The sequence below is a fragment of the Mus caroli genome, unplaced genomic scaffold (genome assembly GCF_978045245.1).
Source record: "Mus caroli unplaced genomic scaffold, Mus_caroli_1 scaffold_1, whole genome shotgun sequence".
Lineage (NCBI taxonomy): Eukaryota > Metazoa > Chordata > Mammalia > Rodentia > Muridae > Mus > Mus caroli.
The window spans coordinates 34,533,663-34,550,157 of record NW_028227256.1 but is presented as its reverse complement, the minus strand read 5'-3'; the positions used below and the strand labels follow the sequence as shown (position 1 = coordinate 34,550,157).

Below are 16,495 nucleotides of genomic sequence, written 5' to 3'. Positions count from 1 at the left end.
GGTGTGAGACTGAAAAGAAGAGCTTGTGGGAGGTTAGAGTTAATAAGAACCCATGGCTGGAGGCAGGGGGATGTTGATCGCAGTATCTTCTGTCCACGTGTGAAGTGGACTAATGAAACCTGGTAGTTTATACAGTTAATATATACTAATAGAAGTGATCACAGAGGGCACTGTATATGTATTATGTTTTCCTGATAGTATAACTATTCCATCTTTATAAATTGTCCTCCTATCGTTAAGAATGTTCTTGTTTTAGGGTTTACTTATTACTCTTATTGGTATAGCCACTCTGGATTGTAGGATATGGCATTTCATTTTCAACCTCTCTGTACTCATGAGGCTAAACTTGGTTTTTATTTTAGTGTAATTTTTGTTTTATGTGTATCAGTGTCTGCATGAATGTCTGTGTACCACTGGGGTACCTGATGACCATGGCAGCTAGAAGAGGGCATCAGACCTTCTGGAACTGACGTTACAGAGGGTAGTGAGCCACCATGTGGTTGCTGGGATTTGAACTCAGGGCCTCTGGAAGAGCAGACAGTGCTCTTAACCGCTGAGCCATCCCTCCAGCCCTGAGCATGGGTTGTTTGGTTGTGTAGTCTGACAGCGTCTCCCCTCCAAGTGACTGAATCCATCTGTGTCTCTGACACGGTTAGCTGCTCCATCTGCCCCTCCTTTTCTCATTTCTTTAGTGAGTGCTTTGTCCCTCTGTGCCCAATACCTTCACTTTGCCTTCCTTCTCAGTCTAGCTTGCATCTGATTTCCATACTGATTTCTACCTACATTTTTCTCCCATTATTTTTAGTGGTTGGTTGATCTAGGCCTTACAAACACACATCCTAACATATCAAAACCAGCTTTCCATCTAAACCAGCTTAATTCTTTATTTTTAAATTTTTTAAAGATTTATTTATTTATTTGTTTGTTTCATGTATGTGAGTACACTGTTGCTCTCTTCAGACACACCAGGAGAAGGCATCGGATCCCATTACAGATGGTTGTGAGCCACCATGTGGCTGTTGGGAGTTGAACTCAGGACCTCAGGAAGAGCAGTCAGTGCCCTTAACCTCTGAGCCATCTCTCCAGCCCAGCTTAATTCTTTTACTTCACCTATGTCTCTGTGTGTGACGTGTGTGGGTGTATATTCCTGCTCACGTGTGTGTAGGGGGCAGTGCATATGTGCAGTGTGCATATGGAGGCCTGCATTTGACACTGCAAGGCTTCCTCTGTTGCTCTTGACCTTACTCATTTACCCAGGGTCCTGGTTCAACCCAGAGCTCCCCTGAACCTCTGGTGTACCTAGCCAGTCTGTTCCAGAGATCCCCTTGCCTCTGCTGTCAGAGCACTGGATTACAGACAAGCTCCATGGACATCCAATGTTCACATGGACCCTGGAGACCCCAGGGCCCTGAACTTTGTCTCTTCACTCACATGTAGATTGATCTAGTCATTGAGTTGTCTCTGCAGGCCCCACCCACCCCCCCTTTCATTCTTCACATTTCAGTTCTGCCTCTTTGTTCTCCTATTTTGGCTGTATATATTGTGTCTATATTTACTGCAAGCCTAACAATGACTACATAGCAAAAAAAAAAAAAAAAAAAAAAATCCTTTGTCTCTTAAAGGAGCTAAGGGGAATAAATAATAAAAAATTATCTGTGGAGAAAAAAGATACCTACTTTCTTTGATCAGTTTTGGTTTTCTTTTGTCCAGTGAGTCATGATTCTGTTTTCCTGATCACAGCTGTAAGGCGGGTGGAGTAGGTTACCTCCCTGGCTGAGGATGGACTAAGGGTTGTTCAAACATTGCTATGGAAAGTGCACTCGGAGAGACATGCAGTGTGGGAAGATGTATCATATCACGCATGCTCCATGTGTGGTCATACCGGGGCAGCTTATAGAAAACAGGCTCAGCCCAATAGGTAAGTGCAGTAAAAAAGATATTAAGAATCCTGTCACGGGGTTTCTACCCACCTTAGACCATTTATGTTCTCAGATAAAAGACACACACAGCACAACCTTTATACATTAATATGCCTCAGGCAACACAATAACTGGACAACTGCCTACCCCCCATGTTATTAAAATCTACCTTTCTATCACTAACTGAAGTTATTGTTCATTATGCTTTATCTAGGCTGCTCTTAGCTCTAACCAGCCAACCTACATGGCAACCATATTTTTATGGCTCTACTAGCCAGTGACAGTTCTCCTTTCTCCCCTCCTACACATTCTTCTTCTGTTCCATGTGACTGTTCCCCTCTCTCCTCTCATTCTCTTCTCCCCAGCTATTGACATCTTTATTTACCAATCACAATCAACTGGGGACAGGGTGTTGGCATCAGGACCTCTGAAACCTGTAACATCACATAGGCGACAAAGCAACCTACACACCTGTTGCCAAGACAACGACCATCATATTCCCAGAACCCATTTGGGCTCACCTCCCACCTTTACCTGTGACCACATCACCATCCATATATATATAAGAAAAATTCCTCTCTCTCTCTCTCTCTCTCTCTCTCTCTCTCTCTCTCTCTCTCTCTCTCTCTCTCTCTCTCTTGGGCTCACCTCCCACCTTTACCTGTGACCACATCACCATCCATATATATAAGAAAAATGCCTCTCTCTCTCTCCCTCCCTCCCTCCCTCCCTCCCTCTCTCCCTCTCTCCCTCCCTCCCTCCCTCCCTCCCTCTCTCCCTCTCTCCCTCTCTCCCTCTCCTCTTCCCCCCTTCTCTTTCTGCTGACACCTTCCTTGCCTGCCCCTCTCTCTCCCAATAAACCTCTTAAACGTGAAACCATTTTGGCCTGGGGTGCTGTGTTCAGACTCGAGCCACTATTCTAACACATCACAGGGTCACTCTATGTCTTACACACAGACTCTTATCTTTAGAACAAACAGCCTGAAGGGCCCCCAAATTAACACCAAAATAGAAATAACGTTAGGTCAGACCACCACAGGTAAGGAAGTGAGTGTGTGCACCTGCATTGGAGGGTTCAGGGTTTATACAAAGGCACGAGGGGACTTGACTGCTCCATTGGAATCTCACTAGGTCAGGGGTGACAAGAAAGAGAATGTATCACATGACCCAGCCTTATCATGCAGGTCCACACGGTCTCTCAGGCTTAGTGTTCACAGATCATTTGTCAATGAGTTATCAGGGAAATATGAGGGTTTTCAAAGATTTGTTTTTATAATGTTTTCAAGTATGTGTGTGCAAGTGTGTAAGCTCACATATGCCCACATAGTCCAGAAGGGGGTGTCACATCCCATGGAGCTGTAGTTACAGGCAGTTGTAAACCTCCTGAGATGGGAACCAAAGTCAGATCCTTTGTAAGAGCTGTATGTGCTCTTAACCACTAAACTATCTTTCCAGCCTCTGAAGTTTTAAAAATTTACATTTTAAAATATTTATTATGTATACAGCGTTCCTCCTGCATATATGCCTGCAGGTCAGAAGAGGCACCAGATCTCACTATAGATGGTTGTGAGCCACCATGTGGTTGCTGGGAATTGAACTCAGGACCTCTGGAAGAGCAGCCAGTGCTCTTAACCTCTGAGCCATCTCTCCAGCCACCTACATTTTTTCTTATACTGCTCCTTTATTCTGTAATTGTCAAATATGTTACATTTCTATGTGGTATAGCCTGGATAATTGAAATATCATTCTGTACAGCTGCTTTTTAAATCAGTTGGAAGGAAAAGGGAGAAGATTTATCCAGGAATGTGGTTTCTGTTAGAATTCCTTTTGTTATTTGTGTCCTGTGGTTTTATGTGTATGGATTCGTGTTACTGTCTGGTGTTTAAGCTTGAAGAACTTAGTTGCGACTGTAAGGGAAGAACATTAGCAAGAAATAATCTGGTTTTTACTTGAATGTCCTTATTTCCATTTTCAAAATTAACCCTTATATTTATATTGTGTACTTGGGTGTTTTGTCTGATTTATAGCATGCACCAAGTGCATGCAATGTCCATAGAGGCCAGAAGAGGGCGCCATATCCCCTGGAACTGGAGTTACAGACCATGGTGAGCCGACATGTGGGTGCTGAGAATCAAACCCTGGTCCTCTAGAAGAGAAGTCAGTGCTCTTAACTGCTGAGCCATATCTCTAACCCCCTTCCTAATAGATCATTGCCTATAGAGAGTTAATATGAGCCACTTCGTGTAAAATGTGTGAGCCTCGTGACAGGGTCATCTTGCCCCTCTACCACACCTTAATGGCATAGGCTTATCCACATATGCTCTTCACTTACAACACTTACTTTCTTAGATTGTTGAATTCCTTTAAATCCATTTAAAGAAAGCAATTGGATGTTTTAGGTTTTCCCATGGAGGTATCTTACCCACTGTATCTCATACTGTGTTTCCTCTGTGCTAAGGAACATCTTTGACCTTCTCACATGTCCCTCGTGAACACATTCCTGAGTGTCCACTTACCTAAATATTTATATCTACACATATATTTATGTATATATGCTTCATTACTTACGGATTATTTTTCTGGGTTAGATGCCAGCTTTCCAGGGCACTGTGGATTCTGATAACACATTTTGAAGATGTTACTCTGTCTTATCTGCTGATGGCCGTTCATTCTGCTGTCTGCCCACATAAGCTGTACCATTGTCCCTGGAGTGTTATTGAGGTCTTTGACTTCATCTTTGCTTTAGTGTGGGAGTCTACAGACTCTGAGGCCTACGATCTGCCCAATTGTGAGCTAAGATTCTAAGCTTCCCACATCACCAATACTTGAATTCACAAATTCTCTAAATTACTTCTCTTTTCCTTTTTTGTTCTCAACACCCCACTCCCTTTCCTCCTGCCTTCTTCTCTTCAGCTTTCAGGTTCAATCTGATGTATTTTCCCAGTATCCTAAAGAACTTCTCCTTACATGTTCTGTAGCATGCGTCTATTATAAACAAATTATTAAACTTCACATTTGTCTAGAGATAGGTAGGTAGATGATAGATAACATGTGCATATATATATATATACATATATATACACACGCATATATATATACAGACAGACATGCACATGTGTGTATGTTCATATACATATATGTGCCTTTATTATTTAAATTTTAGGTTAATATTTTACTTTTTATATGTATGAGTATTTTGCCTGCTTGTTGTCTGCACACATAATGGCATGAAGCTTGGTGGGCACAGAGACTTCGGTAAACACAGAAGCCTGACGTGGGGTGATAGAAGGGAAGAGAGGGAATGTTGGGGACAGAGTGGAAGGAAAGCAAATTAAAGTTGTTTTAACCTAGCCTCTCCTCAGGCTGTCAAACACCTATTGCCAGCCTCAGGTCCAGGAGACTGAGAGAACCCACAGGGGTCAGAGCTGATCTACATGGTGAACACCAAGACTTTCATCCGTAATTGCAGGCTTAGATGTGTGTACCGAATGCAGAGATGTTTTCCACTGTGTAGGTAAATGTAGTGGATTGGAACCCTTAGGATAACCTATTAAAACCCCTGCTTCATGTGGGCACATTTAAAGGGGTTTGGTAGAAGTCGCAGCTACTGGTAGAACTCAGCTGTTAGCTGGGAAGGATCCTGTGGCCACAGAATGGAAGAGGAGGAGACCAGCCCCCACCGCACACTGAGGCTGCTTTTGGAAACAGGACTCCCTTGGAGTCTGCAGGTACCCACAAACACACTAAGTACTGCACACTGCAGGGCACCCGGAGGAGTGTAACATCCTTGTGAGTTAATCAGACCCCCTGAAGAGGCCCTTAAGTCCAAATTTAGTCTAAAGAATAAGTTTTCTTCAGTAAGGACTTAACAGCTGTCAGAAAATCAAGGGCATCAGGTGGGGAGCGCAGATGCCTGTGTGGGCCCGTGGTAAAGGCAGAGGGTAGATTTGAACTGTGAGTTCTTGGGGCAAGCATGACTCCCTGTGAGAAGTTAGGATGAGCTTACTCACGGTGACTTTCCACTGCTTCACAGAGGCAGAGGCACAGTCCTCACAAGGGCCCAACAGAGGTGGCCAGTTGTTAGGGCTATGATATTTCCCTGTAGGATGTTCCCCACGTGGTAGAGGCACTTCTCCACTTACATAGTCTGTGGTGGGCTTGCGGAATCCTCTGGGATGGTGGGTGTGGCTCATCAGTTAACCTGCCGCAGCTGGAGTGTGGCTCAGGAAGCTCGTCAGCCGTCCCGTGACAGATAGCGGTGAAGTGAGCCATTTGCTCTGTTTTCATGAGATAAGTTTGACACCTGCAGTAAGGATGGCAGCCGTGTGCTGGGGGCATGACAGGACACAGACAGGAGTACCTGGTGAAGAACGGGCTCAGCAGGCACTTGCTACGCGCTGGCTGGCTCTGGTCCTGTGACGGCTGCTCCTCACTGCCATCCCGATGGGGCTTAGAGTCACTGTGGAAACACACCTCTGAGTGTGTCCACGGGTGTGTTTTTCAAAAGAGGATTTGACAGAATGGGGAAGACCTGTCATGAATGTGAGGGTCAGCCCGTGGTCATCATCACTGGGAACCCAGGCTAACAGAAAGAGGGATGTGGGCTAAATGCCAGCATTCATCTGTGACCCGCTCCTTGGCTCTTCCATTGCCATGGCTTCATGAACTAAAGCAAGCCCTTCCTTAAGTTGCATTTGCCAGGGATTCTATCACAGTGATGAAAAAGGTGATTAACGCAGGTCTTATTGGGTTAAAAGTATTATTGTCTGCCCTTTATAAACGGGGAATCCTTTCTTTAGGTGCTTCTCGGCCATTTGATACTCCTCAGTTGAAAATTCTTTGTTTAGCACTGTACCCATTTTTAATAGGATTATTCGGTTCTCTGGAGTCTAACGTCTTGAATTCTTTGTATATATTGGATGTTAGTCCTCTATCAGATGTAGGATTGGTAAAGATGTTTTTCCCAATCTGTTGGTTGCATTTTTTGTCCTATTGACAGTGTCCTTTGCCTTACAGAAGCTTTGCAATTTTATGAGATCACATTTGTCGATTCTTGATCTTAGAGCATAAGTCATTAGTGTTCTGATCAGGAAAATTTCCCCTGTGCCCATGTATTCAAGACTCTTCCCCACTTTCTCCTCTATTAGTTTCAGTGTATCTGGTTTTGTGGGAAGGTCCTTGTTCCACTTGGACTTGAACTTTGTACAAGGAGATAAGAATGGGTCAATTTGCATCTTCTACATGCTGGCCACCAGTTGAACCAGCACCATTTGTTAAAAGTGCTGTCTTTAGTCATCAGGGAAATGCAAATCAAAACAACTCTGAGATTCCACCTCACACCAGTCAGAATGGCTAAAATAAAAAACTCGGGTGACAGCAAATGCTGGCGAGGACATGGAGAAAGAGGAACACTCCATTGCTGGGATTGCAAGCTGGTACAAGCACTCTGGAAATCATTCTGGCGGTTCCTCAGAAAATTGGACATAGTACTACCTGAGGACCCAGCTATGCCACTTCTGGGCATATATCCAGAAGATGCTCCAACATATAACAAAGGACACATGTTCCACTATGTTCATAGCAGCCTTATTTATAATAGCCAGAAGCTGGAAAGAACCCAGATGTCCTTCAACAGAGAATGGATACAGAAATTATGGTACATTTACACAATGGAGTACTACTCAGGTATTAAAAACAATGAATTTATGAAATTCTTAGGCAAATGGATGGATCTGGAGGATATCATCCTGAGTGAGGTAACCCAATCACAGAAGAACACGCATGGTATGCACTCAATGATAAGTGAATATTAGCCCCAAAGCTCCAAATACTCAAGATACAATTCACAGAGCACGTGAAGCTCAAGAAGAAGGAAGACCAAAGTGTGGATGCTTTGGTCCTTCCTAGAAGGAAAACAAAATACTCACAGGAGCAAATATGGAGATAAAGTGTAGAGAAGAGACTGAAGGAAAGGCCAGCCAGAGACTGTCCCACCTGGGGATTCATCCCATATACAGACACCAAACCCAGACACTATTGTGGATGCCAACAAGAGCTTGCTGACAGGAGCCTGATATAGCTGTCTCCTGAGAGGCTCTCCCAGAACCTTACAAATACAGAGGCAGATGCTCGAAGCCAACCATTGGACTGAGCACAGAGTCCCCAGTGGAGGAGTTGAAGAAAGGACTGAAGAAGCTGAAGTGGTTTGCAACCCCATAGGAAGAACAACAATATCAACCAACCAGATCCCCCAGAGCTCCCAGGGACTAAGACACCAACCAAGGAGTACACATGGCTCCAGCTGCATATGCAGCAGAGGATGACCTTGTCAGGCATCAATGGGAGGAGAGGTCCTTGGTCCTATGAAGGCTTGATAGATGCCCCAGTGAGGGGAATCAAGAGCAGGGAGGTGGGTGGAGGAACATCCTCATAGAAGCAGGGGGAGGGAGGATGGAATAGGGGGTTTCTGGGAGGGGGAAACTGGGAAAGGGGATAACATTTGAAATGTAAATAAATAAAATACCCAATAAAATAAATAAATAAATGGGGAACCAGTTTATCAGCCCAGGGCTGGTAGGGCCTAAGAATTACAGTGAAAGCCTGAGACATCCCAATATCCAAGCTGTCTTAGTCAGGGTTTCTGTTCTTTACAATACGTCATGACCAAGAAGCAAGTTGGGGAGGAAAGGGTTTATTCAGCTTACATTTCCACATTGCTGTTCATCACCAAAGGCTGTCAGGACAGGAACTCACACAGGGCAGGAAGCAGGAGCTGATGCAGAGACCATGGAGGGATGTTCTTTACTGGCTTGCTTCCCCTGGCTTGCTCAGCTTGCTTTCTTATAGAACCCAGGACTATACCAGCGCAGGGATGGCATCACCCACAATGGGCCTTTCCCCCTGATCACTAATTGAGAAAATGCCTTACAGCTGGATCTCATGGAGGCATTTCCTCAAGAGAGGCTCATTTCTCTGTGATAACTCCAGCCTGTGTCATCTTGACACACAAAACCAGCCAGTACACAAGCTCTTTCCCTTATAATGCCATTGTGCACGCATCTGTAGCAAGACAGTGGACCTGGAAACCTGCGCATGAGCTGAGGGCTGCATTAACCTTTAGAGAGGATCGAAGAAGTCACACAGGTGTGACCAGGTCCCTTCTTGCTCCTAAACCCTCTGCACGACATAGCTCTATCACAGAGACAACATTCAGCCCGGGAGAAGCAGGTCTGAGCCTTTGGGCTGCTCCAAGATCATAGGACAGAAAGAGGGTCATTGTCACCCCCCCACACACACACACACCCTCTGCTACACCCATGGGGGCTCATGCACACTCTCTCACACAGCCATACCTACCCCGGCACTTCCTGTCCTTGACACTTTTCATATGCCAGAAGTGACATCGCGGTTTCTGTAGAGTCTCAGCTACACAGCTCATACACCTCAGACTCCTTCCCTCAGCCTGAGAATCCAGTCAGCCTCAATGCCGGAATCCTGGCCTCCTCTAAGGCTGGGTTGTTCGATGGGCAGAGCCATCTAAGTGGGAGGTTCTTTGCTTTGCACTCCCTGGCTTCCCTCTGCTCCATCCAGGATGCCTCTGTGTGCACAAATGGAGCTCCCCAGGGCAACGCCTGAGAGAGGCAGGGACCAGGTAGAGCTTGTCTGTGGCTGCATCCCAGTGGCACAGAAGCTCCTGTGCTCTCCAGTGCAGCCCGGTCCATGTGAGCATTGAGAATGAGCCCTGCTTCACTTCCTCAGGGCACTCTCCCTTCTGCCTTGGGTCCTTCCTTTATAGCCTCTCCCTTCAAGACTACTGGTAGTTCCTCAGCCTCCAGTACTGTCACTGAGCAAGCCACACAGACAGCAGAGTGGCTGATGGTACCATCTTGGGTGGCGGGAGGTGAGTCACAGGCGGTCACCTCTTTGGCTGTGTCATCTGTTACGTTGACCTTGAACACCGCGGAGAGGAACAGTCCAAAGTGATGTGAGCAAGGGCGGCATCTACCCCACTTCACTTGATGTCCGGTGGGCTCGGGGGCGTGATGTTCTGTCAGAGGGTTTGACTGAACTGATGTGAGGCCAGACATTTCCATGAAGCTGAATTGCATGGGGGGGGGTGGGAGGGGTGACAGGAGCTTTCTTTCAGCCCTTAAGAAATCATCTAGGCGTTAGAGTGACGAAACTAAGAGTTCATACCGCTCTTGCAGAGGACTCAGGTTCTGTCCCAGCACTCTCTCCTGGCCTCCATAGGCACCTGCACACTGTCTGCCTGTCTGTCTGTCTGTTTCTGTGTCTTTTTCCATCTCTCTCTCTCTCTCTCTCTCTCTCACACACACACACACACACACACACTTAAAAACCATAACTAAGGATAGGTGTGGGGCCGCATGCCTTTAACCCCAGCAACCAGGAGTATGCTGGCTAGGTTTATGTAAACTTGACACAAACTAGAGTCATTCTGGAAGAGGGAGCCTCAGTTGAGAAAACAAGCCTACCAGATTGGCCCATGGGCAAGTCTCTGTTATTTTCTTGCTTGATGATTGGTGTGGAAGAGCTCAATTCAGTTATGCTACCCTGGGCTGGAGGTCCTGGATGTTATAAGAGAGCAGGCTGAGCAAGCCATGAGGAGCAAGCCAGTAAGCAGCACCCCTAAGTGGCCTCTGCATCAGCTCCTGCCTCCAGGTCTGCCCTGTTTGAGGTCCTGTCCTGACTTCCTTCAGTGGTGGCTGTGTTGTCAAACTGTAAACCGAATGAACCCTTTCCCCACCACGATGCTTTTGGTCACACTGTTTTATCGTAGCAATAGAAACTCTAACTATGACAGGGAGGAAGAAGCAGGCAGATCTCTGTGAGTTTGAAGCCAGCCTTGTCTAGATTGCAAGCTCCAGGCCAGCTGGAACTACATAGTGAGACCCTCTCTCAAGTAGTGATGATGATGATGGTGATGGTGGTGATGGTGATGATGGTGTGACGGCAATGAGGAGGAGGAGGATGGTGATGATAGTGGGGATGGGGATGGGGGGGATGTAATAGTGATGAAAACTTTTTAAAGAAACCAGGCTGGAGGGAGGACAAACACCCTAACATTTATATTACAGGCCACCTAAATATTAATGCCAACTCCAGCACAGAACGTCGTGTATGTTTCTGTCTTGCTGTTAAATATATCCATTCTATCTGCCGCCCCCCTCTTCCCTGTCATTATTACCTTGTGTAAAAGCCAAACTATGAACTGGCTAATCAAATATTTGAACCGCTCTTTTTCAGCCCAAGGATTCATAGTCACTCCCAGAAAAAAAAAAAAAAAAAAAAAAAAAAACTTTCCAGATAGAATGCGCTGCACCCAGAGGGAGGGAGGGCTGTCTCGGGTTGGGTGCGGGAGGCAGGGAGAAGTTGCATCCATTTCTGTAGCAGGATAATGTAATGGTTGAGTCAGTCACATACTTTTGTTTAGGAAGAAGGTAAATCCAAGTGGACAGAGTGGTTGTCATCACTGGGCTGGATTACTTGGGAATGACCTAGTGAGCGTGGGTGTGGGGTACGGCGAAGGAGGGTAATTTTATATGGAGTTCACCAAATGTCCACTGTACTTCTGTATTTGCTCGCAATATTTCCCAAGTTCAAAATCAGAAGACTCCATGTAAATAGTGACATTAAAATATTGCACTGCCATTCAGGTGACACCCAGGAAGAATTTTAACCCAGCAGTATGCTAATAAAAACCAAAGCTAAGTTTCTGAATGTGGCTAACAGCTATCTGTTTAAAGGTGCATTGGATAATCTGTTGTGATTATCCTTGGTTGGTGGGATTACGGGTGTTTTTTGTTTTGTTTTTTTTAATTTGAGGGCAACTTTGAAAACCTCTGACCTGCCGTTGTGTTTTCTGTGACACTGCTGGATCAGCCATTAGAAAGCCACTTCTGTGATTGCCACCCATGTGGCTGTGGACGTGGTCTTTACTGTCCGTCTCTCTGCCCTGGACTCTGGCTTTTCAGAGGTGTGTGCAGGGATGGTGACAGGCAGAAGCAGTCCCCACAGCCATGGCACGCATCGGTCACTGTGCACGACGACGTGTTCCTCTGACATGGATTTCCTTCTGCTTTTAGTGACCTGGACATGATTTCCACAAGGGTGATGGACATTAAACTTCGGGAGGCTGCCGAAGGCCTTGGGGAAGATGGCGCAGGTGAGACCCCCCAACGTGCCTTGCTTTGGGGGTGGGGAGAGCTTTGTTTGGTTGCATGCAGCCATGCTCTGTGGCTTTCTTTGTGGAGGGGAACATTCAGCCCCCCATACCTGGTCTGCTTAGACATTGCCCAGCTCCACGCTGTCTCTGGGAAGACAACAGCCTCACCACTTAATGCCATCTGGCAACATTGCTTTCTTGCTGCTCTGCCAAAGAGTGGGGTCTTTGTCTTTTTCCTTTTCCTGGAGGCAAATATGGCCCTGTTGTTGACTTGAAAGCAAAGGAGCAGGGCTGAAGCTGGAGTACCTGCACTTCTTGGGGGCAGGGAGGTCACATTCAAGGCAAGATTGGGCTACACATAGAGGCCAAGGCTAAAGGGCTCTGTTTATCACCCAAGGGTAAGCATAGGAGGTTTTGTCAAGTACAGGATGAGCTGATTCTCCAGAGAAATTGCATCAAACGAGCCTTTGTCCCTTCTTCTACAACTTTTCTAGTCCCTTTATCTTAGCCTCTGCTGAGCCAGCTTCTAGGCTCTTCAGAACACATTCTGAGAATGCCTAGTCGTGGGACTGGTGTTTATGTCTAGATACAGTTGTGAAGTTGATAAAGCCACTGGTCTCCCTCCATGCACACCCTCATCGGTTCCAGCCGTTTCACTCACCTTAATTTGTCAACAAAGGTCTCCAACCCTCTCCTGTTCAAATTCAAAGTCCCAAGAGTGGTTTTCTTTGAGCTAGGTCAGGAAGAATAACTTCTCATGACAATGAACCCATGAAGGATAACTTCCCATGACAATGAGCCCATGAAGGATAACTTCCCGTGATAATGAACCCATGACCGGCTTCTGCCTTCAGACACTTATTTCAGTGGACATTCTATTTTGTGTATGAAGATGGATTGTTTGGTTTACATTAGGACCAGCTTTCTGTCATATTTCAGTAGCTATTAAATAAATCCAACTACAAAGTAAGGGTGTTTTAAAATTAACCCTGAGTGGGGAAAAAATGGTCATGAAAACTGTATCATGGGACACTAAATTATTGCCTCTTAAAATAAGAAAATGTTATAGCAAGTATTTAATTTCTCACAAAATAGCTTCAGTAGAGGCCAGTTTGGTCACCATGAGGAATCAATTTTAGAAAATGAGAGAATCTATGTGTTGGGTTTTGTTGTTATTTCTAATAATAGTGAACTTGCGGTAACCAGACCAATTTTTCCTTCTTAAAATTTGAACATTCTAGATGAGAACATGAGTTGAAAGGAAAATGGTAGCTTAGGAACGTAAGTGGGCAAATTTTCCTTCAGTCTTTTACTCTCTTCAGCCGTTTCACTCACCTTAATTTGTCAACAAAGGTCTCCAACCTTCTCCTGTTCAAATTCAGAAACTTTGAATCTCATTTTCTTGTTGGGTAAACAAGGATGGGGAGGCGAGTAGAAGGTAATATACTGGATCCGAGGAGCCCCATCTGATAGAAGGCCTTCCCTTGGACAAGCTACAGCTGTAGAGGTCTGAACCACAGATAAACTGGCCTTCCTGTGCACCTGTAGTTTCAGTTGTTTGACTTGGAAAATCCAGAGACCCTCAACCTTGTACTTGGGTCAGTAGTGCTCCTAGATCAGACTTGACCCCAGGGGCTGTGCAGAAGCCAATGCTCTTCTTGAAGGACTGTCAAATTGTCTTACCTAGAGTAGGGCGCTGGGGAGGTGAAAACCAGACATCAGGCCATCCTCAGCTACAGAGGAGGTTCAAGGCTAGCTTGGGATACTATAAGACCCTTTCTCAAACAAATTAACCAGTAAGCAGGCCTGGAGAGATGCTCCGAGGTTAAGAGCAGTACTCATTGCTCTTGCAGAAGACTTGGGTTCAATTTCCAGGAGCTACGTTGTGACTCACAACCCTCTGTAATTGCAGTTCTAGATCTGATGCCTATACATGGTGCATTTACATACATGCAGGCAAAACATTCACATATGTGTGTGTGTATATATACACACACACACATATATACACACACACATACATCTTCTGGCCATGCTGGCAGAACATTCTATACAAAATAAATAAATAAATAAATAAATCTTTAAAAAAATAAAATAAAAATATAAGTCACATATTGGGGAAACTGTAAATCATCCCATTAAAAAACTTACACCCAGCATACATTTTAAACTAGCCAAAATAAGATAACAGCAACAGCTAGCCTAATTTAAAATTGGCCAGGGACTTTTAAACATGGTTTGCCTAAGCATGTGAACAAATGGCAGCATCTGTATTCCTTTATAAATTAAATATAAATTAAAAACTGCAGCTTTAAACTAGATTAAAACTTAAAAAAAAAAAAGTACAGGTACTGGTCATGACGTTTTGCCTTGTAGAATACAAACCGGGTATAGCCACTTTGAAAGACATTTTGGCATTTCTCATACACTGAAGAGTTGGCCTAAGGACAGTGGAAATGTGTGTTTACACAAAGACTGAAGGTGACTTTATTCATGATCGCCAAATGTCCTTCAGCTATAGAACAGAATACCACTCAACAATAAAAAAAGAACAGACTATCGGTGTTTAATAACAGTACAAATGAGTTTCTAAATGAAAAACGTCCAGAATCAAAGGCTGTGTGGTGTGACCTGATCTGCACACCGTGACTCAGTGACGTAGGAAGAGCAGACCCATGGACCTGCTCCTTAGTGATGGGGAAGCGTGAGGAGATGGAACAGACTCGTTCTGCATCTTGGTTGACGAAGTCATTGTGCTGATCTGTAAATACCAGAGTAATGGTTACCATGATGTAAAATATTTTAACTCATAGTGCCAGTTTTCAAAACAAGTGGATTATTTTTCAAAGTAAATATAATTAGTGGAACTTCAGCGTTGTGTTTAAGAGCAGACCACACAAGCTCAAGATCACAGGGGACCGTACAGAGGGCAGAGAGGAATGTGGAGAAGATGGGAAATGTCAAAACAGACAGAAAGCTGAGAGCCTGTAGCACACATTCACATGGGCTAAGAGAGGGTGCCCCGAAAAAATCTAGAATTGTTAAGAAAGAAAAACAAACAAACAAACAATAGCCTCGTCCACAGATTTAAGCTGCCCAGTGAGGGCTGGAGAGATGGCTCAGTGGTTAAGAGCACTTACTGCTCTTGCAGAGGACCTGAGTTCAGTTCCCAACAAAGCCACCTGCAACTCCAGCTGCAGGCCAGCTGGTACCCTCTCCTGGCCTCTGCAGGCTCCCCAAGTGTACAGACATATGTACCTAAATAAAAATCAATTAATCAAAGAGAGAAAGATACCCAATGATTCCTAAGAGGAGTAAAGGGAGTAATAGATCAATAAAAGGAATAAATAAATAAATAAATAATCCCAATGACTCCTAAGATGAATAAATTAAAAGGCAGCAGAAACGCCGAATTAAGAGTCTTAAGTCCAAGGAGGAGCGAGATCTACCTTCACAGGAGCAAGGAGAGTCATGGCTGATTCTTAACAGTACCGCAAAGCTTCGAGCGATTTGAAAAACAACTACCAACCTGAAAGTCCAAACCTAAAGAGGACACCTGTCAGGCCCAAAGGGGAAACAGAGGTGTTGTCAAAGACCTCTGCCTGCCTCTGATAGACTCCTTAAAAATTGTGAAGTAGAAATTGACAACTAAAGAAAGGTCAATAAAACCTTCGTCACACTCTGACTCTGTCTCTCTCTCTCTCTCTCTCAAATTGTTAGGACAAATTTATTTATTTTGAAAATTAATACAAATATAAAATATAAACTCAAAATGAAAATGGCAGAGCCCAAATTGCCAGCTCTAAAACAGAGAAGAAAATACCCTGTTTCCTGAACATTATAGGAAGTTTATGGAATCTGTCAATATGTGAAACCATAAAGTAAGTCTCAACAGATTTGAATAGAACAAACTTCAGAGTGCCTTATTGCACTCCATTTAAATTAATAATGGAGAGATAGAAGTTTGCCAAGTGTTTGAAAGTGAAGACATGCCTTTCCGTAGGTCACACAGATCTAAAAATGTATGATTGTGGACATCAGACAATACTTCAAACCAAAGAGTAATGACAACACAAACTTTTATGATGTGTAGAACTTAACAGATCTAGAGGGAACTGTATTTCCTGAAATGTATGTATTAGCAAAGAAAGAGAAGGTTTAAACATTGTAGGCTTTCCTCAAAAGAACCTTTAAAGAAAAAAAAAAAACAAAAAAAACGCAGCTCTGGGCCTGGGGTGTGTGGCTTAGGGGTAGAGCTCTCACCCAGCTTCCAGAGCCCCAGAAGAGCTAACTCTTCACAAGCCATCGGTATAGCTGACCAAGGAAAAAGGAGGCACAAATAATTCACACGGGGCATGCACAAGGACATACCACCACAGGTGCTGCGGAT

General features: G+C 44.6%; 1 protein-coding gene across 4 annotated transcripts in view; it reads left to right on the top strand.

Moving 5' to 3' along the window:
* Window positions 1-16,495, top strand: part of Cracdl (CRACD like) — a 108,010-nt gene that overhangs the window by 61,651 nt on the left and 29,864 nt on the right. For all 4 annotated transcript variants that reach the window (XM_029482952.2, XM_085836475.1, XM_085836478.1 and 1 more), the window contains one exon: window positions 12,026-12,105. In XM_029482952.2, the coding sequence (XP_029338812.2) occupies window positions 12,036-12,105 (70 nt within the window). In that variant the 5' untranslated portion in view covers window positions 12,026-12,035. Of the gene's footprint in view, window positions 1-12,025; window positions 12,106-16,495 lie in introns of those variants that run through there.